At 70.5% G+C, this 21,781-nt stretch overlaps 2 protein-coding genes across 3 annotated transcripts; one reads left to right on the top strand and one right to left on the bottom strand.

Moving 5' to 3' along the window:
* The first annotated feature begins 1,529 nt into the window (after window positions 1-1,529).
* Window positions 1,530-5,336, top strand: ATP4B (ATPase H+/K+ transporting subunit beta). Its single transcript, XM_037528607.1, has 7 exons — window positions 1,530-1,641; window positions 2,511-2,639; window positions 2,788-2,901; window positions 2,969-3,168; window positions 3,921-3,977; window positions 4,700-4,801; window positions 5,127-5,336. Exons 1-7 carry the CDS (start codon window positions 1,530-1,532, stop codon window positions 5,334-5,336), a joined length of 924 nt encoding a protein of 307 aa, XP_037384504.1.
* Window positions 5,337-6,873: 1,537 nt separating this feature from the next.
* TFDP1 (transcription factor Dp-1) lies at window positions 6,874-19,525 on the bottom strand. Of its 2 annotated transcripts, none has more exons than XM_037528664.2 (12): window positions 19,500-19,525; window positions 18,859-18,928; window positions 14,623-14,689; window positions 12,580-12,686; window positions 10,672-10,793; window positions 10,220-10,385; window positions 9,978-10,121; window positions 9,662-9,730; window positions 9,125-9,276; window positions 8,895-9,061; window positions 8,613-8,691; window positions 6,874-7,974 (listed from the first exon to the last, which is right to left on the bottom strand). In XM_037528664.2, the coding sequence occupies exons 2-12, from the start codon at window positions 18,868-18,870 to the stop codon at window positions 7,827-7,829; spliced, it is 1,233 nt and encodes a 410-aa protein (XP_037384561.1). In that variant the 5' UTR covers window positions 18,871-18,928; window positions 19,500-19,525; the 3' UTR covers window positions 6,874-7,826. The 2 variants fall into 2 exon arrangements, with proteins under 2 accessions (XP_037384561.1, XP_054557545.1); XM_054701570.1 differs by lacking the exon at window positions 19,500-19,525 and adding an exon at window positions 19,406-19,416.
* Window positions 19,526-21,781: the final 2,256 nt, after the last annotated feature.

The following is a 21,781-nucleotide window of genomic DNA, read 5'->3' on the forward strand; positions in this document are numbered from 1 at the left end:
GGAAACAGCGGGTGACCATGGGGCCTGGGGGAGGAATGGGGACAAAGTGGGGGCCGCGCTGGGGGAGCCCCGTGGGAGCTGGTCGGGATCGAGGTCCGAGGCTGGGGCGCCCCAGGCCTGGTAGCTTCGGGTTTCCCTCCCCTCCCCTGGGATATGCCCTGAAGCCAAATGCCAGGGAGCATCAGGCAAGCGGGACTGGGGGCGGCAGTGTGAGGGCGGGCAGGGAGCCAGGCACCCAGCAGGCACACCTCACCTGGGGCGCACCTCACCTGGGGCGCACCTGAGGGACACCTGGAATGTACCTGGGGTATCTCTGGGGATATCTGGAATTCACATGGGACTCACCTGGAACTTGACCTGGGGTTACTTGGGGGGCACCTGGAAACACCTGGGAGATACCTGGCACACACCTGGAGGCACCTCAGGCAGACCTGGGACTCACCTGGGCACACCTGCCTCTCCGCCCCACAGAGGAAGTAGCCCAGCACACACCCCACGTGTCTGCATCTCAGAGGCCACGGGGGGCGGGTTCCAGAAAGAGCTCACATCCCACTCCTGGGGCAGCAGTTTGGTACCTGCCAGGCACCCGACGCCCCGATGGGTCCTGGCCTCCAAGTCCAGCCCAGTCCCAGGCCAGGCGTGGCAAGGACAGGAGCACCTCCCCCGCCCCTGGGCCCACGCCCAGCGGGGCCCATCCAGCAAGGCGGGGTGCGGGCCGTGGCCGGGGGAGCGGGCCCCCATGTAATGTACACTGCCGGGAGCGTCCCCGCCCGCAGGGGTGAGGCACAGGTGCGGGCCTCATTCCTCCCAAGGAAACCCGCAGGTGGGGCCGGGCCCTCGGGCGGGACGCGGCGGAGTGAAGGCCCGTCTCTGGGCGCAAGCCCCGTCGAGGGCCTCAGCTGAGTGTGGCCACCCCTGCCCTCCTGGGGGGTTGGGACTCGGCTGCTCGGGCGGGCGCTTGCCGGGGAGGAGGCCGGCGGCCGGCCTGGCAGGACCAGGAGCCCACCAGCCCCCGAGCGCCGCCCCGGACGCAGCGCCCCGCCAGCCGGGCCGGGGCCGAATCTGCCCCTGGAAGAGGCAGGCTGGGGGCCAACCCCCCACAGGCCCCGCCGGAGTCCGGGGCGCAGGAGCCCCCACTGTACCCTGGGCCCTCGTCTGCCCCCGGGGAGGCCAGAGCCACGGGGGCGCCTGGGGCCCCGCAGGCCCTGGTGGGTCTCGGGGCGCCCCCCCCCCAAGGCAGCACGGACCCCACGCTCGGACCAGGAAGGGTGTGACCTGCCTGGGTCTCACCCCGCCGGAGGAGCCCTGGGCGGGCAGCTCGACGCGACCTTTGGCGGGCGACCTTCGGCGGGCGACCTTCAGGGCGGGCGCGGCTCCCCGGCAGGTGCGGGTGGGGCCCCGATAGCCCAGGGCTGGCGTCTGTGGACACAGGCTGATAAGCCTCGCTGCCCGGCTGTGGCACGAGGGCCTATAAAGGCCGTGGCTGGGCTGTGCGGCACGGCTGGGCGCGGGCTGGGTGCGTGGGTGCCATGGCGGCGCTGCAGGAGAAGAAGACGTGCGGGCAGCGGATGGAGGAGTTCCGGCGCTTCTGCTGGAACCCCGACACGGGCCAGGTGCTGGGCCGGACGCCGGCGCGTTGGGGTAGGCCGCAGCTGCCCTGGGCCTCCGGGGGACCCCCGCCCAGGCACGGCCCCCCAGTCCCCCCGAGGCTGCACAAGGGCTGCGAGAGGCCGCTCCCGAGACCGACCCCTTGAGAGCGCTGGGGGTGCTCAATGGAGGGAGCGTGGCTGGTGCCTCAGACCAGCCACTCTGCGGTCTGCTGCTCCGACCCTAGAAAGCAGGGTGGGGCCTGCAGAGCCCCGAGGTAGCTGCCAGGCTGTTCCCCAGACAGGGGGACCTCGGGGCTCCAGGTGCTCTTTGCTGGGGCTGCCTGATGCGCCTCAGAAGCGCCCTCCAAGGTGTGACCTGAGCAGCAGAGCCCAGGCGACGCCCGCCCATGGCTGCCCCCAGCACCCTCCAGCAGGCGGCAGACCCTCCCCCCTCAGAGCCCCCCATGGAGGACCCCCCTGCAGAGGACCCCCTCTTGGAGAACCGCAGGGCACACTAGAGGCTCCCATGTCCCTGCTAAAGACGCTGCCCACCCGGGAAGGCCAGGCCTCACTACCCAGGGCCACCCTGTCCACACTGCCCACGGCCCCTCCCTGCAAGTGGGGAGATGCAGCCCCCCAGGAGCACAGATGGCCTTGAGCGGCTCCAGGGCCCTGAGGGTGGAGGGGGCGGGATTGCCCCGTCATGGGGTCCAGCGGGAAATCGGGAGGTGGTCCCGGGGGCTGTCGGGGCGTCTAGAGGGACAAGGATGCTCTGGAACCACGTGGGAGAGTGGACGGAGAGCGGCCCCTAGGGTCGCCGAGCCCCACGGGGTCGCCTGAGCTCCACGGGGTCACCTGGGCCCCAGGATGGGGGGCGGCCAGAGCTCTGGGGTCGCCTGAGCCGCGCCCGTGCTCCTGCAGTGTGGATCAGCCTCTACTACGTGGGCTTCTACGTGGTGATGACCGGCCTCTTCGCCCTGAGCCTCTACACGCTGATGTGGACACTGGACCCCTACACGCCCGACTACCAGGACCAGCTGAAGTCCCCAGGTGGGGCTGGGCCACGGGCTGCGCAGGGGGGCTGGGGGCATGTGCGGGGACAGAGCCGGGACCTGGACAGAGTGCGGCCCGCGGGGGTGCCCCAGCCTCCCCTGGGCAGCCTGACCCCGAGACACCAGTGCCCAGTGCTCTCTTCCAGGGGTGACCCTGCGGCCGGACGTCTACGGGGATCGGGGCCTGGACATTTCCTACAGCGTCTCCGACAACCGCTCCTGGGCGGGCCTGGTGCTCATGCTGCGCGACTTCCTGGCAGGTACGCGGGTGCCCTGGGCCGAGGGTCCTGTGCCCAGGGCAGTGCTGCAGGTGCCGTCTGTCCACAGGCTACTCGCCCGCTGCCCAGGAGGCCAGCATCGACTGCCACACCCAGAGGTACTTCATGCAGCACCAGTTCCAGGCTGCTAACCACACCAAGTTCTCCTGCAAGTTCACGGTGGACATGCTGGGCAGCTGCTCAGGCCGGGTGGACCCCAGCTTCGGCTTCGCAGAGGGCAGGCCCTGCTTTATCATCAAGATGAACCGGGTGGGTCTCTGGGGCACGGAGCCTGCCAGGGTGGGAGTCCCAGGAGGCCAGGGTGGGGCTGGAGGTCAGGGCCCCTGCGCCTGCCCCGCCGGACTCCAGGGGCCACTCACTGGATGCTGAGCCCTGCCTGCCCTTCACACATGCCCGGAGCCAGCTCGTAAGCTCACCACTCCCAGACAAATTCAATGCCACCCTCAACCCCTGCGCCCACACAACGCCGGCGGCACTGGACCCCAGCCACCAGCACACTGTCAGGGGGGTGGACAGGCCAGCCAGGATGCAGCAGGGGCCGCCAGAGTCTGCAGAAGGGTGGGAGTGGGCACAGGGCCAGGCGTGCAGGCCCCTGGTCTGGGCACGAGCAAACCCGGGACTCTGCAGGTGGCAGAGGGGCCACATGGGCCAAATCCCAGAGGGCAGGAGGGACAGGGGTCTCTGGGCACCCGTGGGCGCATGGGAGGCCGCGTGCATGGGCCGGGACAGCCCTGCGTCCAGCTGGCTTCTCTGCTGCAGGCCTGTAATGCCTGGGGGAGGGCATGTGGGGCAGGTGCTGCCTAAGGCCTGCCCGGCAGGTGTGGGGCTAAGAGGGTACAGAGTGGGGCAAGCACACGGTGGCAAGCCCTCCTGTCCAGGGCCTCCCCGTGCCTGAGACCACAGCCCTCAGTCACCGTCCCAGACCCGGCTTCTCCATCCCCATCTGTCCCGGCCAGCGTCCCCTGGCGCTCAGGGCCGCCCTGTTCGCCTCTGCCTTGCAGATCGTGGGGTTCCTCCCCGGCAACAAGACAGTGCCCAGGGTGGACTGTGCCTTTGCGGTGAGTGCGCACCCCGGGCAGTCCCACCCCACCCCACCCCCACTTCCCCTTTCTCCCAGCCCCGCCCTGGGCACCCGCGTGTGCCTTTTTAGCCACTTGGGTCTCGCAGAGGGCTCGGAGCACTCACGGGGCGGTGCGCCAACATGAGGTTCTTGCCCAAGCGCCGCGCAGGCCCAGCCCGGTCAGCACACGGGCCTCCTCTCTCCTGCCCTGGAGCAGACACAGTGCGGTCCCCTGAGGAGTGAGGGAGACGGCCACGGCCATCACCCCAGGGGGACGCAAATGTCAGGCCGCAAGTTTGGTCACTTCGCACGGACTTTGCAAGTGACAAATTACACCCCTAAGGGGCTCAGCGCTGACCAGGAAGAGCAGGTCTGGGTTATGCCGATTGCACAATAGAGTGTCTACACGGCCACCCGCACGGTGCACACACACATGCACATGCAGACACGTGAACACACGTGTGCTTACACAGACACGTGCACACACAGACATGCACACACATACACATGCAGACTCACGCACACACAAACGTGAGTGCTGGACAGCAACACGCCTGCAGACACATGCACACGCCGCCACACACAGGCATTTGTGCAAAGGAAGGCAGACCCCCGTGCACTGACACACGAGCAGGAACGGCCGCAAAGTGTGTGCGCAGGGTCTGCAGACAGGCGTGTGCGGTGGGCACGCACACTGGCCTGACGAGGCCCTGCCTGCAGGACCAGCACGGCCCGGACGCCGCGCCGCTGCAGGTGGAGTACTGGCCCGCCAACGGCACCTTCAGCCTGCACTACTTCCCCTACTACGGGAAGAAGGCCCAGGTAGGTGGCCCGGCTGCCGGGCGGCCCTCAGCCAGGCTCCGAGAGGACGCCCACCGGTCCCCTGAAGGGCCGGGCGTGGCCCCTGGTGGCCTGCAGGCCTCCCGCCACGCGCCGCTCTCGCGGGAACGTGCCTCACGGCCCTGCCTCTCCTCAAGGCCTGCCCCACGCGGTCCGCCAGCCGGACTGCGCGTCCTGCCCTGCTGGCCCTCGCCTCTCAGGGCCACGCCTGTCCGGGGCTGGGCCCAGCCGAGCGGCCCCCTGGCCAGCGAGGAAGCCCCGGCCTCGGGCGCGCGGGGAGGAGCGTGGACAGGTCTCTCTGCCGCAGCCCCACTACAGCAACCCGCTGGTGGCCGCCAAGCTGCTCAACGTGCCCCGGAACCAGGAGGTGGTGGTCGAGTGCAGGGTCCTGGCTGAGCACGTGACCTTCGACAACCCGCACGACCCCTACGAGGGGAAGGTGCAGTTCAAGCTCCGCATCCAGGAGCAGGAGCCCACGGCGGGGCCCACGGCTCCCGGCGCCACGGCCCGGGCCTGAGCCCCGCGCCCCCCCCGCCCCGCCCCCCGCCCCGCCCCCGCCCCGCCCCCCGCCCCGCCCCCCCCCGCCCTCCACTCCCCGCCCCGCCCTCCACCCCAGCCCCGCCCCAATCCCCGCCCCTCCCCAGCCCCGCCCCCCGCCCCGCCCTCCACTCCCAGCCCCGCCCCAATCCCCGCCCCTCCCCAGCCCCGCCCCCGAGCCCCGCCCCGCCCTCCACTCCCCAGCCCCGCCCTCCACCCCAGCCCCGCCCCAATACCCGCCCCTCCCCAGCCCCGCCCCCAAGCCCCGCCCCGCCCCGCCCCCCTTGCCCCAGCCCCGCAGCCCCGCCCGGCCTCGGTGCCCCACGTGGCTTCTCTGCGCGCCCACGAGCCGCCCGCCCGGGGCACGCGGACGCCCCGCCGGCTGGGAGACCTTGAGGCGGCGCCGGCCGGGGCCAGGGGCGCAGCCGAGGCGGGGCCGGGGCGGAGTCCTGCTGCCCGCGGGGCCCAGCTAGGGCGGGGGGTGGAGGCGGCCACTGCTCGCAGGTGGACACGCGAGGGCCCAGGCGGGGCGGGCGGCGGCGCAGTGAGGGCGCGGCTCGGGGCTGGGCGGGGGCTGCCGTGGCCGAGGCGACCCCCCCCACTGCACGCCCCCTTGCTGCCTGGACCACGGCCGCCCAGGGCCAAGGCGCAGGGCAGAGGGCAGCGGCTCCGTCTGGGCGCTGTCCCCAGCAGACGGCCCTAGGGCCGGCTGCGGTCTCTGGGGCTGGCGGGGCGCAGCCCTCGGGCCTCACAAGGCCGGCTCCTCAAAGACCCTGCACACACGCCGCACCCACGGCCAGCTGCCCGCGGGGGACACGGCCCGTAGTGGCCCATTCGGGGACACCAGGACCTGGAGGTCCACAGTGGGGTGAGCCCTGCCTTCCCCCAGGGGCCTGCCCCAGGGCCGCCTCCCGGGTCTCAGCGCCGCCAAGGGCCTGGCTGACCCACCGTCATCCATGAGCCATGGCCCCAGCCCGCCGCCCACCCCAACCACTCACCCGAGACACTCACGGCCCACAGCAGTGTCCAGCCACAGGAGGGACGCACAGTCCCCATCCACCTGCCATTGGCCGGCCCCTCGCCGGCGACTGCTGGTCTGTCCAGGCCCTGACCACATGCCTGCAGCGTTCCTCTCCCAGCTGCAGCCTCTGGGGCCAGGGCCTCAAGTGAGTGTGGTCAGAGCCAAGGCCCTCCAAGGCCCTCCAGGCCCATCATGCGTCTAGTGGCTGCCTGGTCTCCCCACCCGGCCGCCCCCCTGCTCTGCAGCGCTGGCCCCTGCCCCTCCCATGGAGTCTGCTCAGCTGTCAGCGCGCCCTCCACAGCCTGAACAGCCCTCCCTGCCCTCCCCGCTGTCCATCTGCCAACTCACAGCTTTCCTGAAACCGAAGCCCTAGATCAGAATCTGAGCGTGGGGAGAGGGCGTGAGGGGCGCCCTGGGCCCGCCCGGAGAGGCCCCAGCCCGGCAGACGCGCAGCCCCACCCCGCCGGCACGAGAGACACAGCTGTGTAAAATGCCCATGCGCGTTTTATTAATAAAAACTAACAGTGCCAAGTTAAACAAGTCAAACAATTAAAGTCTCTTTATATTCCATAAAATATTACAGAAAAGTTTATTTGTGTTTCAATAAAAAGACTTCTTCGGAGCAGGCAGCGGAGCGGCCACGGCTGCTGCGGCCGATTCCGGGAGAGAGGCCACCGCCGGTCCAGAAATTCCTCTTCTTTTTGTAAAAAAAGAACTATTAAAAATGATTGACAAATTTTGAGTTAAAAAACTGTTAAAACATTCTCTATATTTAATTTCAACTTTATAATAGATTACAGGAAGATGCTTACGAAACAAAGACGCTTGTTTCCGTATGTGTCTTTAAATGATAGGCTTATATGTAAACAACTATATAATAAAAAGTTTCCAAATGCTGCCTGTAAGAAATCAGGCAAATTTTACCAAAAGCAACAACCATTCCAAGCGTTCCAGACGGTCTGCAGCTGCGGCCGCCGCGGCCAACTCCACCAAACCAGAGACAGACGGACGACGCGGCCGGGCGCTGCGAGCGCTGAGAAAGCGTAAAGCTGATGGAATCATGTGGTCCGTGGTTTAGGGGAGCAGCCATAATAAAATTTATGCTGCTCAGCGCTGTGAGAGCAGGCTCTGCCGGCTCCCGGCTCCCTGCCGCCGCGGGAGGGCCAGGCCTGCCAGTGGGCGCCCGGCCAGACTTGCGCCGGCTGGGTCCGGGGCCCAGAGGAGTCCAGCTTCTTCAGCAAACTCAGCAAGAATTGAGGAAGGGCAAAAACGAACTGAAATTCTTAAAAAATAGCGGATGAACACACAGAACCCTACAGAGCAACTACGGGCCTGCCGGCGGCTGGCGTCCACAGGTGTCCGGGCTGCGCCGACCCTCGCGCAGCTCAACGCCTTCCTGAGGTGCTTCCCCGGAGACAGGCCCCCCTGAGGTGCTCCCCGGAAACGGGCTCAGTCCTCTTCATCATTCTCGTTGAAGTCCTCCTCGTCCTCCTCGTCCTCCCCTACATAGGACACGGGGGTTTCCACCCGGGACCCGCTGTACTGGGAGCCGCTGGAGCTAGTGGCCAGCATCCCGTCCACGCCGTTGGTCAGGTCGCTGCAGGGACACAGGGTAGGCAGGGTCGGGGAGGCAGGCAACACCTGTGGGGAGCGCCTCGCCCACACCCCACTCGCCCAGGCACTTGGAGCACCAGTGGGACCAGCCGAACCCATCTGAGAATCGCCCTCGCTGCCCCAGACTCAAACTGGACCGGGAACCCCACCCTCACATCAGCCCTGTCTGCAGGACCCAGGCTCAACTTGCACTTGAGAAAGCCAGGCGGTCAGTGCCCAGTGCCCAGCAGCAAAGGAGGAGCCCATCTCCTGCAAAATCTGGCACTGAGATCATATTTATCTTAAAGAACTAGCTTTAACCAGCACAGTTGGCCTTTCCGGGCCAAAAGTCAGACACCGATGATGCCCACGCGGCCCCTGGACAGCCCCAGAGTGCGGCCAGAAGGAGAGCTGGACCAGCAGGGACAGGACCCAGCGCCACGGCGTGTCTAGACCAGAGGGGCCCTGCGAGGACCTGGCGGTTAGCCCCCACCACTGCACCTCAACCTCAGGGGGTCCCCACCCGCAAGCAGAGCTCCATGCAGGCCCAGGCTGGGGACTCCACCAGCAAATATCTGGTCCCTAGGGGGCCCTCCCAGCAGGGGGAGCCGGCTGGGGCCCCATCCAGCCCCTGACCCTCACCTGGCCGAGAGCCTCGTTCCATTAGCCGTGGACGCCGACGAGGGGAGGAACACGCTGCCGACAGGCCCCTGAGCCATCTCTGCAGGCGAGGACACAGGGCGCTGACCAGGGCCCCACCCGCGCGGCTCCATCCTGGCCCCGCCCCTTCACCCTGGCCCCGCCCCCGCCCCATCCTGGCCCCGCCCCACGGCCCCGCCCCCGCGGCTCGATCCTGGCCCCGCCCCAGCACCACCCTGACCCCGCCCCTGGCTCCCCCCAGCCCCGCCCCGCGGCCCCGCCCACCGGTCACGTAGGGCTCCAGCGCCTTGGGCACCAGGCTCCGGGCGGTCTTCAGGTCCTCGGCGGAGCAGCTGCCGGACTCCAGCCCGCAGGCCATGCCCATGCGCTTCAGCACCTCGATGTCGTCGTGGATCTCGAAGGTGTTGTCAAAGTTGAACAGGTACTCGAACCTGCGGGGACGCGCGTCAGCGGGGGCGCGCGCGGGGCGGGGGCGGGGCGGGGGCGCGGCTCACTTGTCGTTGGAGATGCTGCAGTCGATGACCGTCTTCTTGCTCGTGTTGACGATGATGAAAGGCAGGTGGATGACGGAGTTGGGCGGCGGCGGCCGGCTGGCCTGCTGCTCCGTCTGCCGGTTCCTCTGCACCAGGTTCTTGAAGGCGATTTGCTGCAAGGGAGGCCCGAGGCCACGGCTCGGCCCAGTGGCCACCAAGCCCGCTGCCCGCGCCCAACGCTGCCCGACGCACAGGTGAGCGTGGCCCACGGGGGTCTGCACCGGGGTGGCCGCTGCGCATGGGACCGCCCGGGAACTGGCACCGGAGAGTGGGCAGGGGCAGCATGCGGGGGGTGGGGGGGGGACACCGTGCAGGCCAGGCAGCAGCACTCTGGCCCAGGACACCGCCCTGCCTCGCTCGTCCACGCTGCGCCCTTCCCTGGGCCACGGCCTGGGACGGCAGTCAGTCCTAGCCTAGGTGCCGCCCACAAGGGGACATGCCCAGTGCCCCGACCCGGCTCCCTGCCACGTGCCCCCAGCGCCCCGGCCCAGCTCCTACCTGAAGAATAAGCTCTTGGAGTTGAGACTGCTTCTGTTTTATCCTCTCGAGCCTCCTCTGCCTCTCTACCTTCAAACACAAACCCGTGCGGCCGTCGTGGGTGTGCCAAGTAAGGGCTTTCCCACCGCGCCCCCGCTCTGAGCTCTGCCGCTGAACACTGCAATGACCCCCAGGGACCACAGCTGCGCAACCAGCACCCGCCCAGCAAGGGTGCCCACCCGTGGTTCCTGCCCCAGGGGCATGTGGGGTGGGGTGCGGTGTTTGCTGTGGGGCGGGGGGGTACGGGTAAGGGCAGGGCGCGTCGTGGCACACGCACCTCCAGGTTCTGGCACTCCTGCGCAGAGTTGGTGGGCAGGCCGATCCACTTGATCTCCTTCTTCTCCTTGGAGATGATGTTCATGGCCATGAGCACGTTGAGGGCGTCGTAGACCCGCCGGCGGATATTCTTCTGGTCGTAGGCCTGGGGGGAGCAGGCGCTGTCCACCCGCCCAGCCCAGCACGCAGCCCTGTCCTTCCCTCGCCCACCCCCCCGGCCCAGGCTGGCCGCCGGGGACTCACCGACTCGTTGGGCAGGATGTGGCTGTCGGCGGCGCTGAACTCAGCCACCAGCTCGTCAGCCACCTCGTTATAAGAGGTGGTGCCCTTGCGCTGCACCTTCTCACAGACCTTCATGGAGAAGTGCCGCAGGCCTTTCCCGTTCTTCTCGCCCTTCCGGTTGCGCTTCCTTCACACACGGGGCGCAGGGCGCTGAGCATGGCGGCCGGACCCCACCCACCCACTGCCCAAGCTGCCTGCCCGCCCGCCCCCAGGCCTGGCTGCCAGGGCCGAGGGAGCTGCCAACGAAGGGCCTCGGCGCGGACCCGTGCTGCCCCTGGACAGGCCAGGCTGAAAGGCGGCCTCACTGCATGCGGGGATGGTGTCCACCCAGAGCCTCTACAGCCCAGCACAGCCTGTGCCCCCACTGCGCCCCTGACAGCCGCCCAGCTGGCTCCCACCCGCGTGAGGCTCACCCAGCTGACCACGGCGAGGGGTCTGCAGGCTGGTTCTGGGACACGAAGTGGGTGTTGGGGGTGTGTGGGCTTCCTACCACGAGTGTATCAGGCGCCGTGGGCCTCTGGGGCGTGCCAATCACCTGCAGGCGGGAGACAGCGCAGTCAGAGCCCCGCGTCCACCCATAGCCTGGCACCATTGACCATGTGGGCGGGGCACAGGCTCCGGACGGCCCGCCTCCCCTTCCTGCCCCATGGCCTCTCAGCGGGCAGGAGCATTGGAGCCCGAGAGCAGTGGCTGGACACGGGTCCTCCTACCTCCCCTCAGGGAGGCCAATGAGGATGCGTCTCAGAGCAAACGTGAACTTGGGGTTCACGAGACCCCCACCAGCTGATCTGCAGTGGGAAGCCCCTCCCAGAGGCCCCCACACAGGAGGTGGGTGGGGGCAGCGTGTTGGCCGCCCAGCAGCTGTGCCCTGCTGGCCCCCGGCTCCATCACTCAGCAGAGCGCGGGCTCCTGGACGTGGTCTTCCAAGTCCAGAACCCTCCCAGCGGCTGCCCCTCCAGCCCAGGGGCTGGCCCAGGAAGAGCTGAGCCCCACGTGCTAAGCCAGCCTGGACAGGCTGCGGCCTGGGCCTCACAGGTCCACCCGGGCTATTTCAGGCTAGCACCCTCCTTGGGTGTCCTCCTTAGCGGGCTCATCCCTGCGCACGGGGCAGCTAACCAGGCACTTTGGTGGTGGCCCCGGACCCAGGGCACAGTCCACGCTGACGGGCCACAGCCCTGGGGAGAGCCAGCTCGGCCGGACCTTCAGCCTCTCAGATCACCGCTTCGGGACAAGGCCTGGCAAGGTGCTCTGGGGCACACGCCTGCCCTGCACGGGTTCCACTGGCTGACCGGCGCCGTCTGGAAACATAGCAGCTCAGAGAGCTGGGCTCGCAGGGCGAGGACACGGTGACGTGGGGGTCGCCGGGCGTTAGCAGCTGTGGGCAGCAGCGCCGGCCCCTCAGGCTGGGGTCAGCACCCACATGCTCAGGCATGCTGGGGCCATGCCCCAAGACGCAGCCAGGGGGCCCTTGGAAGGTGGTCCCGGCCCCGCCGGCCCCTGGCCAGCCGCCCAGGCTGCAGAGAAGCGAAACCCAGTGGGTGTAGGGGGTGGCGGCAGCTCCGAGGCCCTGGGCCAGGCTGGGGGGGAGGTGGCCTTGCCCCGGCCTTGTCCCCACGTGCCCCAGCCTCGGCGCATCTGGATGAACCCTGGCTCCCAGCGCTGGGGCAGCGGGCGCGTCACTCTCAGCCCGACGCCCAGGCTGGACCTCAGACCGACCAGAGCTAGGACAGCCAAGTCCTCACACCGAATTTCCTCCCGACTGATCACAGGGGTGATGAGAACAGATGGGCAGAAGGCTCCCGGGGGCCCGCAGCCACCCCAGGCATGGACACCAACCAGCACCCAGAAGCGGTGACTGAAAGCTGCTCCCTGTGCTGCCCCAGGTGCACCCACCTCTGGGGAAATAGTGCCAGGAGGGCGCCCGCCCCCAGCCACGTGGCAGGGCCCCGCAGAGACGTGGACCTTGTGGGGGCCACAGGAGACAGGTGAGCAGAGCACAGAGGGGGGTGGCGAGAGCACCTCGGTGGGCAGCGCCTGCCTGTCGCCAAGAAGCCCCGGAGGCAGGAGAGGAGATGAACCCCGGAGGGTCCTGAGCAGGGCGGGGGGCTCTGCCGGGGTCCCCTGGGGAGACCCTTCCGAGGGGAACAGAGAGCCCAACTCCAGAAAAGGGGGCTCAGGCTGGGGCGGGAGGGCGTGGGCACAAGGCGGGCCCCTGGCACGGCCGCCCCGGCCCCGCAGCGGACACTGGCGCGGGCGCCCCTCCGCGCTCCGGGAAGCCCTGGGGGCCCGTCCGGAGCCGGAGCCGCGGCCGCCGGCCTTACCACTTGCTGCGCGATGTTGACGTTGGGGTGTCCGAACGTCTTGGGCAGGAGCTGCTTCCCCAGCGCGTTCACGGACGAGGGGTGCACGGCCACCAGGGACACCACACCTGCGGGGAGAGCGCGCTGACCGCCGCCCGGGGGCACGTCCCGAGGCCCGCAGAGCCCGGCCGGCCCGGCCCCCGGCCCCCCGCGGGGACGCTGCCCGCCCGGCCCCCCGCACGGCACGGCCGGCCGCGCGCACGGCACCCGCGGGAGCGCGCACGCAAGTAGAGCGCGCGGGCTCCGAGGCCGCCGTCTCCCCGGGACGAGCGTTTTCTAGAACGTTTTGGGCAAACATTTCAGATCCTGACGTGACCGCAGGCGCGGCGCGCGCGCGGCGAGGGGAAGCCCTCGGGACGCCCGCCGCCGCCCTCTCGCCGGGCGCCTCCCGGGCCAGGTGTGACGCCAGGTGGGGCCTGCGGCGGGGCGCCGCGCCCTCCAAGCAGGTGCCACTCCTGGGGGCGGCCCTCCAGCCCCTCCCACCCCCGAGCCCCGCCCGGGAGGCCCACAGGAGCCTGGGGAGAGGCTGGGGCGGCGGGGCGAATGGGGGGCAGAGGGGGGCTGCAGGGCTGGAAGAGACACCTGTGCCTCCAGGATCCATGACAAGCAAAGGCGAGAAAGCGGAGCCGGATACATCCTGAGGGGGGTGGGTCTGGGGACAGGCCAGCAAGGGGTTGGGTGGCCGGGGTGCCCGGCTCATCCGGGTCCATCCACCCCCACTCGGAGGGCAGCGGCCAGGGCGCTGCGCAGCCTCACAGGGGTCAGCACACCCGGGCCCCCAGCGGAGGCCCCAAGCTCCAGGCAACCCCAGGGAGAGCTCAAAGAACAGACTCCAAGGGTCCCCTGCACGCCTGAGCCCCGCCGGCCAGTCCGCTCCTCTACGACCTGCACCCACTGGCTGACCCTCTGGACGCTGCAGCGCAGCCACCCGGGAGGCTGGGAGCTGACGGGCCACCCCCAAAGTCATGGCCTTGCCCAAGACAGCAGGGCCCAGGGTGTGGCCTGGGGGCCGCCTCTCCTGAAGTGCCCGGGCGGCCAGCCGGGGCAAACCCCACAGGGGTGGGCAGGGCACAGGGCAGAGGAAGGCCCAGCCCAGCCAGCACCATCCTGACTCCGGCCCCGAGGGCCAGGCAGGCGGCAGACGCCCAGGGAGACACGGAGCGGTGGTCGGCACCAAGGCCCAAGGCGCCTCCCAAAGTGCTGGGTGGAGAAACCGCAGCTGCACCGCCGCCCGCACCCCACAGCAACGTGGCCAGGGCTCCGTGAGGCAGACCCAGCGGGCCTGTCGTCCGGGATCTCACCACGGCTGCTCCACCTCATGGGAAGCCCGAGGCCGCTGCGATGCTGCGTCCATGGTGAAGCTGGACCAGCTGGCACCGCCAGGCCCCAAGGCCATGGCCCGCCCAAGGGATCAGAGCCGCAGCCACGGGGCCGGCCCACGGGGGGACCAGGTGGGTCCTGGCCCTGGGGGCGTGGCGCGGCCGGGACACGGAACTCCAGGCCTGCATTGGCTGGAGAAGGCCGGATGCAGGGCCAGCCCCGGTTCAAGCCCACCACACAGCGGCCCCAAGCGCTCACCTGGGCGTCTCCCCCAACACCAAGTGCCGGTTTTAAGGGCGAGCGTCACCAGGAAGAGCAGGCCCCCCACTGCAAGCAGAAGTGGGGTGCAGCCACCTGGGTGCCCCGGGCCAGACTGCCAGCACTGCTTGAAGGAGCCCAGCTGTGCCCCACGGGCCACAGCAGGGCTGTGCCACCAGGCCCCTCCACATGCTGCCCAGACCACGAGCGGAGGGCAGACAGTGCCGCATGGGGGTGGGCGCTGGCCCGATGGTCAGCCCTGGGGCCGCATGTCCGGGGAGGAAGGCTCTGCAGCTGCTGAAGTCCCGGCGCCGTCCTGCAGGTACTGCTGGCCCAGCAAGGGGAGCGGGGGGGGGGGGCGCCTCGGGGGCCTGCAGCGGCCAAGGGACTTCCTGCCGAGGGGCCACAGCCGCACGGGCGTCTCACCTTTCCCGGGACTGAGGTTCTGGTCGATGAAGACTTTGAGTTCCCCGTTGGCTTCAATCAGGCCGGCCTGCGGGGCAACCCGACAGTGAGCTCCGCGCCCACCACCCCAGCCGCACTGTCCGCCTCCCACCCTGGTCCTCGCCCCCCATGCTTGGCACAGGCACCGCGACAGCACCAAGGTCTTCTGAAGACTCGGCCTCCACAGGCTGGGGCTGGCCGGGCCGTCAGGTGGGCATGTGAGCAGGACACACAGCGAGCTGCGGGCCCCGTGCATGTCAACCACCAGCAGGCTGGCCTGCGAGCTGCACCCACACACGCAGCACACATATGTGCACAGTGCCCGCACACGTGTGAACATGGCCCACACATGGATGCAATGAACACACACCCACATGGGCGTGAAGGTCCAACAGGGGCGGCAGCAGCGGGCACACAAGATGGCTCCTGGTGGCCTTGGGGTGACTGGAGCACCCACAGCTGAGCAGCAGCCAGGGCTCCTGTGAGGAGCCATCATCCCTCCCACCCTCCCCGCCACCACACCATCTAGCCCGGCCTCATCCACTTGCCCTCAGGACCTCCCTGCGGCCTCACCCCGACCCCTGGCTGGACGTCACACCCCTGCAGGGCTGGACACAGCTCCAGGGACGCCAGGCCCCGCCCAGTGCCCTCGGCCGGCAGCCAGGCTCAGCCACCGGAGACACGAGCAGGCCCAACTGCTGGACCAAGAGCCCCACGGCCGCGACCCTCAGGACCCGCTACAGACCACAAGGAGGGCGAGTGGCTAGCCTTGGGGGTGACCAGAGGGATCCACTTGCCCTGTGTCCACTTCCTCCACCAGAGGGACCTGCAGAGCCCAGGCCACTGGCCCTGGATACCTGTGCACGCCCACCCACACCTGCATACCCACCCCTGTGCACGCCCGCAACTGTGCCCACCCCCACCTGCACTAGCACGCCCACCCACACCTGCATACCCACCCCTGTGCACGCCCGCAACTGTGCCCACCCCCACCTGCACTAGCACGCCCACCCACACCTGTGCACACCCACACCAGCATGCCTGCCCCATACCTGCACACACCTGCACCAGTACACCCACCCCTACCTGTACACGGCTACACCTGCACACACCTGCACCAACATGCTCTGCACACCCACGCCCACGCACACATGGAGTCATACTGCCCAGCACGGACCCCGGGACCATCTTGGGCCTATGCACCATGCAGTTAACCAGAAGCCACTGGAAGGCCCGTCCCGGACAACAGCACCTCATGGGGGAGGCAGCAGCTCCAGGTGACGCAGGTGTCCACGCCGGGGCTGGCAGCCCACTGCGCGCACATACGCGCACACACGTGCTGGTCACACACTTGGGGAGGCAGCGGCCACACTCAGTGCCTCTGAGCGCCCTCCGGATCCCCTGCCCCCAAGAGACCCAGCTGGCCGCACGGAAGTGACGAGGAACACCAGTGCTCCTCTGGGGCCTCTAACCCCACACCCCAGGCCGGGCGGGCATCCACTTGCCGACGAAGGCCTCTGCACGCATCTCCTCCAGCTTCTCCCGTCTCGACCCCTGGCAGCTGAGCCTGCTGCTCCCAGGGGTCCCCGAGCACAGGCTGGGGGCGCGGGAGAAAGGAACTGGCCAGGCCCCCTCATCGTGGACGACGGGTAGACAGATGGCCGGGGAGGGTGCCACTCACAGCTAAGCTGTGGTCACGAAATCCTGCACGTGGACGGCACTGGCCGTGGCGGGTGAGCTGGTGGACACCGCCAACAGCAGACGGTCACAGGGAGCCTGGGTGACGGCCGGTTCCTGGTCCACAGCCCCACCGCCCGCTGGCGCCGTGGGGCTGGGCGGCTGAGCAGGTGCAGGGCAGCCTGTGGGCACCGGGATCTGTGGGACCCGCTCGCCCTCAGAGCCACCGCCTGGCGCAGGGGCGCCCAGGGTGCCTCTTGTGAGGGCAGACGGTCCAGGGCGCGCAGACTGCCACAGGGCAAGCCAGAAGTCACGGCAGGGCGATGGCCCGACTGGAGGGACTCCAGCCTCGACGGGCAGCCATGCCCGCAAGTCCTGCCCAGAGCCGCCCCTTCACGCTGCAGGAAGCAGCCGGCCGTGGCCAGTCAGGGCCAGCCACTCCTCTCCAGCCCTGCAGCACGAGCAGATAAGCCCGAGGCACCCAAGTGAAGAGCCGCCTTGCGGGGCCACCCAGCCCTGGGCCGGGCAGCGCAGCGCCCTCTTCAACCTCCAGCGGTCAGTCCCCAGTGGGCCCTGAACCAGGAAGGAGCAGAATCAGGGCAAGGGGACCCCACCCCCACCCACCCCCACCCCCGCAGGGCCACGCAACGCCAGGCCAGCCTCTCCACGGACAACACCCCATCGAGGGCCGGAGCAAAGGGCCTCTGCTTGGTCAGGGCCACTGGCAGCACCTGTGCCCCCCCACACACCTGTGCACCCTCACACCCGTGCCCACACACCCGCTCACCTGCGGACCTGCACAACTGCGTACCCTCACACCTGCATATCCATGCACCTGTCACCTGCATTACTGAGCACCTGCCACCTGCACTCCTGCACCCGCTCCCGCGCGCCTCAATAGCTCAGCACAAACCCTGTAACTCGCAGCTGACGGCTCCCCGCGTCCGCCACGCCCGGGGATGGCAATGCCCCACCCGCCTGCTGCAGACACTGAGCGGTGACCGGAGAAAGTGCTGGGCCTCTCTGGGCCCCTCCAGGCCCCAGTCTAGAAGAGGTGGGCAAACGGAGGTCCTTGACCTGGGCTGTAGGAACAGCAGCCGGGAGAGTGGGGCAGGTGCACCCCGGGTGCCAGCAGCCGCAGCCCTGGCCCCCTGAGCACCTGCTCTGGGGGAACTGGGCCGGAGCCCGTCCCAGCAGGGAGGGCCTGACTGTGCTGCTCCCGGGAATGTGGCCTGGACAGTGGTCCCCATCCATCCACCGCAGGAACAGGCCGCCCTCCACGGCAGGAAGCCGTGATGGAGGGCGCACAGGCCCCGCGGCAGCCTGCCTGGACACCCTCTGAGCGCGAGCGCCTGCAAGCATGGGGGTCCCTGGGGTCCAGGCGGTGACCCCCTCATTCTGTGGCTGGAAGCAACCGTCATAGGGCCGGGCATCCAAGGGAATCCCCAACAAGGACATTCTCACAAGGCTTCAGCGGCAACCTGTGACTCTTGTGCCCCAAGTTCCAGGAGCGGCCCCAAGAGAGGGGCGGTGGCCCCGGGGCTACCTACTCCCAAGGGCGCCCTGGGCCCCAGCCTGCAGCCAAGGGGTCCACACCGCAGCACCACCTCCCTGCGGCCACAGCAGCGGCCGGCCCCTCAGGCAGCTGGACTCCTGGGAGGGCCTCGCCGGCTGCCAGAGCCCACGCTCCCCGGTGCCAGGAGTCGGGCCGTCCTGCCGCGGCTGGAAGGGCCTCTCCAAGCGCTGCCACGGCTGCGTCGCACCCCTACCTTTTAGAAATGCGCGAGCACCAAGCTCCCCAGCATTCTGGGAACAGAGTGTTCAGGTGTGAGGGTGCCCACCTGTCCCTGGTCCTCACCCTCCAGGCACACTGGCCAGCGCCCCAGCCCTATACAGCCCCCCGTGCGGACACCCCTCTGGGCACCAGGACGGTGTGGCGAGTGGCCCTTCAGGTCGATGTGGCTCAGCCAGGCGCCCAGGCCCATGCCAGCCTACGTGGCCCAGCTCGCCAGCCAGTGCTGCCCACCGCTGCCGACCTGGGCGCTGTTCCTCTCCCGCAGGAAGCGGCTCCTGCCCTTCGAACCCGCCCTGGCGGCCCAGTCCAGCCTCGCCCTTCTCCCTCCCCCTCTGCCTCCTCACCGCACCTGCCCACGGACCCTCACCTCCCCAGGTCCTCCTCCCCCAGGGCAGCCTCCAGGGCCCAAGTACAGCCCCCGGCCATCAGCTCAGCCCGACCTCTCCCCAAGGGGGAGGCCCCCACTACAGGCTCCAGGAGACACCCCAGGCTCGACGGAAGCCCCGCGGCCTGCTGACCGCAGCCTGCACGGCCGGCGCCCGCCGCGCCGCCCGCACCTCTCCACACCCGGGCGCCGCGCCACGCCCGGGCTCGACCTCCAGGCCTGACCCCGGCCCTGGCGGCCAGCCGCGGCCCGGCCCCCGCTCCGTCCTGCGGCGCCTCGGGCGGGAGGACGCGGCCCCTCCGGCCCCTCCCGCCCGCCCGCCGCCCCGCCCGCCGCGCTGTCACCCGGCGGACACACTCACATCTTTTGCCATGTTACCCGGTCCGCGGAGTCCGTGCGCCGGGCGCGCCGCCCGAGAAGACGGGGCTCTCCTGGCGGGGGGCGCAGCGAGTGAGAGGAGAACAGAAGTGGGGCGACCGCCGGCCGGCCCCGGGCCTCCAGGAGGCGCCTCCGTTGAGCCACGCGGGCCCGCGGCCGCCGCTCCGCAGGGCCTCCCGCCGCGCCGCCCCCGCCCCGCGCCCCCCGCGCCCCGCGCCCGCGCCCCCCGCCCCGCGCCCCCCGCGCCCCCCGCCCGCGCGCCCGCCCGCCCGCCCGCCCGCCCGCGCGCTGACAGGTGGCTGCGGCCGGCCTGTCACTAGGCCTCGGCGCCCGCGCCCCCCGCGCGCCCCCGGCCCCCGCGCCCCGACGCCCGCCGGCGCCCCGCGCCCCCCGCCCCGCCCCCCCCCCGCCGGCCGGGCGCGCGGGGGCCGCGGGGACCCCGATCCCACCGCCGCGGGCCGGGCGCGGGGGGCGCGGGGCGCGGGGCGCGGGGGGCGCGGGGCGCGGGGCGCGGGGCCGGGCCCGCCCACCTGGTCGCGGGCGGCGGGGGCGGGGGGCGCGGGCGGGGGGCGGCCTCGGCCCCGGGGTCCCAGCCTGCGAGCGGCGCCGGGACGCGGGGCTCACCCTGCGAGCGAGCGTCGGCGGCGTGACGTGCGCGGCGCGGTGACGTGGGCGGGCCGGCTCCCAGCGCGCCTGCGCGCCTTTTCGCGCCTTCGGCGCCTCCTCCCGGCTCCCGCGGCGCGGCCCGCGCGGGGGGGGGGGGGGGGGAGCCCGGGGGGGCCCGGGGGGGCGGGCCCCGCGGGGCGGCCTCTGCGGCGCTCGGGGCGGCGGGCGCGCCCGGGCAGGCGCGCCGCGTGCGCACGCGGAGGAGGCGCTGGGCGCGCTCGCCCCGACACGGGGGGTGGGGGTGGGGGGTGGGGGGTGGGGGGCGTGGGGGGGGGGGGGGGGTGGGGGGGGGGGTGGGGGGGGTGGGGGCGTGGGGGGGTGGGGGGGGGGGGGGCGTGGGGGGGTGGGGGGCGGCACGTGCTGGTGCGCGGCGGGGCGCGGGGGCGGGGCGGGGCGGGTCCCCCACCTGGGTGGGGGCTGCTCGCAGGGGCAGGGCCCCCCACCGCCCCCCACCAGACCCGCCCGGGGCCGGGGCGCTGGGCCTCGCCGAGTCCGAAGTCCAGGCTGCCGCCGGGGACGAGCGACGCCCAATTAGTGTCTCCCGGGCTCCGAGGCGCGCAGAGCAAAGGGCCCCCGCGCCCCGCGTGTCCCCACCCGCCCCCGCCGCCCACGCTGCTGCCGGGAGGGCGCGGCCGCCGCCTGAGCCCGCGGGGGGCCGTTCCCGGGCCCAGCCCGCAGCCGGGTCTCTGGTGAGGTGGGGCCCAAGACACGGGCCCCTGCGCCCCAAAGCTGGAGATGCCCGCACAGGGCACCCCGGGAGGACCCGAGCTGCACAGACAGCACCGGTTCTGTACTTTCTCGAGGCAGCAGAACCCCCCAAACATGTGGATGAGCAGAAGCACTCTCCGCCACAGCGGGGCCTGAGCGATTTGCCCGAGCTGCAGCAGCAGCACCGGAGCCGCTGCCCACGGCCAGTCCGTGTCCCGTGTCCAGGCATCGGGGGTCAGCGCGGCTACTAGGACCCTGCTAGGGAGCCCCGCGAAGGTGCGAGCCACAGCCCAGCCCGCCAGCGTCACCCTCCAGCAGTGCTGGTCCGGGCCTGCTGGTCCGGGCCGTGTCCTCCCCGGGGGCTCTCTCTCTGGCTGCTTGTCTGGGGGGGGCTGCAGCCCCAGCTCCCTCCCCCTGGAGCTCTGCCCCCCTTCCGCCCCAAGCAGGCCCGGGCGTGGGGGCACAGGGCAGACACCTCTCTCCCGTCTTGGGTGGAACGCAGTAGAGGTGCCTGCAGAGGACGCCCTGCTGACCTGAGGGCCTAGGTGGGCGCCCATGCCGGCATCCGGACGCCTTGTCCACCAGAGCGCCCTGAACCCAGCACCTGCCCCTCCAGACGGCGGGGTCCCAGGACCACCCGCAGCGCCGCCTGGGTCTGCAGGGTGCGGGCAGCACAGATGGCCTCCCAGAAGCAGATGGCTGCCCCTCCTTTTTACCTCACCTGGGGTCTCCCTGCAGCGGGGTGACCCCCGCCCACCAAGGCCACCCACAGGCCCCTCCTCTGGGGTCCTGGCTGCCCGCAGGAGGCCGAGCGTCTGAGCAAGCCCAGGAGGGAGCACCCTCTTCAGCCAAGACGGGTCCTTCCTGGCCAGGGTCTGTCCCGGCCCCCCAGGAGGGCACCCGGCTCTGCTCCGTGGGTGGACCTCGAGGAGCGGCCAGCATGTGCTGCCAGGGAGGCGGCCGCCCCAGTGCGGGGAGGCATGAGAAAGGGGAGACAACCAGCCAGGTACCCTACACAGCAGAGGCCCCGCGAGCAGACAGAGGCTGAAGAGGAGATCACCTGGCCAGGAGGCTCGGAGCGCCCGTGTAGGGCCGGACGCCAGCTGCTGGCTGTCCCTGGGCCTGGCTGACCAGCCCCGTGGTGCCCAACGCTGGAGTGGTCTGGAGCCAGAGCCCTGCACAGCGGCCTCCTGGATTCTCCAGCTTCGGGCGGGGCTTCCAAGCAGCAGGTGGCACCGCAGACGCCAACAGTGGAGGCAGAGACCCTCTGCCACCTCAGGTGCCTGCGTGGCTCCAATGCAGGCCGCCCCAGGAGCCCCTGCGTCCCCTCTGGAGGTGCTCTCCGGGGCCCCTGGGCCCAGCAGGGGTAGCTACAGCCAGCGCGGGTGACTGAAGAGCTGCGTGGGGGGTCAGGCCACAGGATTGGGGCAGGGGCTGAGACTCCAGCTTGGGACGGCCACTCGCTGGGCGGGTGCTGCTCTCGGAGCTGGCCGCTGCGGGGGGGATGGAGTCAGTGGTCAGTGTCGGCATGT

Source organism: Talpa occidentalis, unplaced genomic scaffold (assembly GCF_014898055.3).
Source record: "Talpa occidentalis isolate TD23 unplaced genomic scaffold, MPIMG_talOcc4v2.1 talOcc4.5, whole genome shotgun sequence".
NCBI lineage: Eukaryota > Metazoa > Chordata > Mammalia > Eulipotyphla > Talpidae > Talpa > Talpa occidentalis.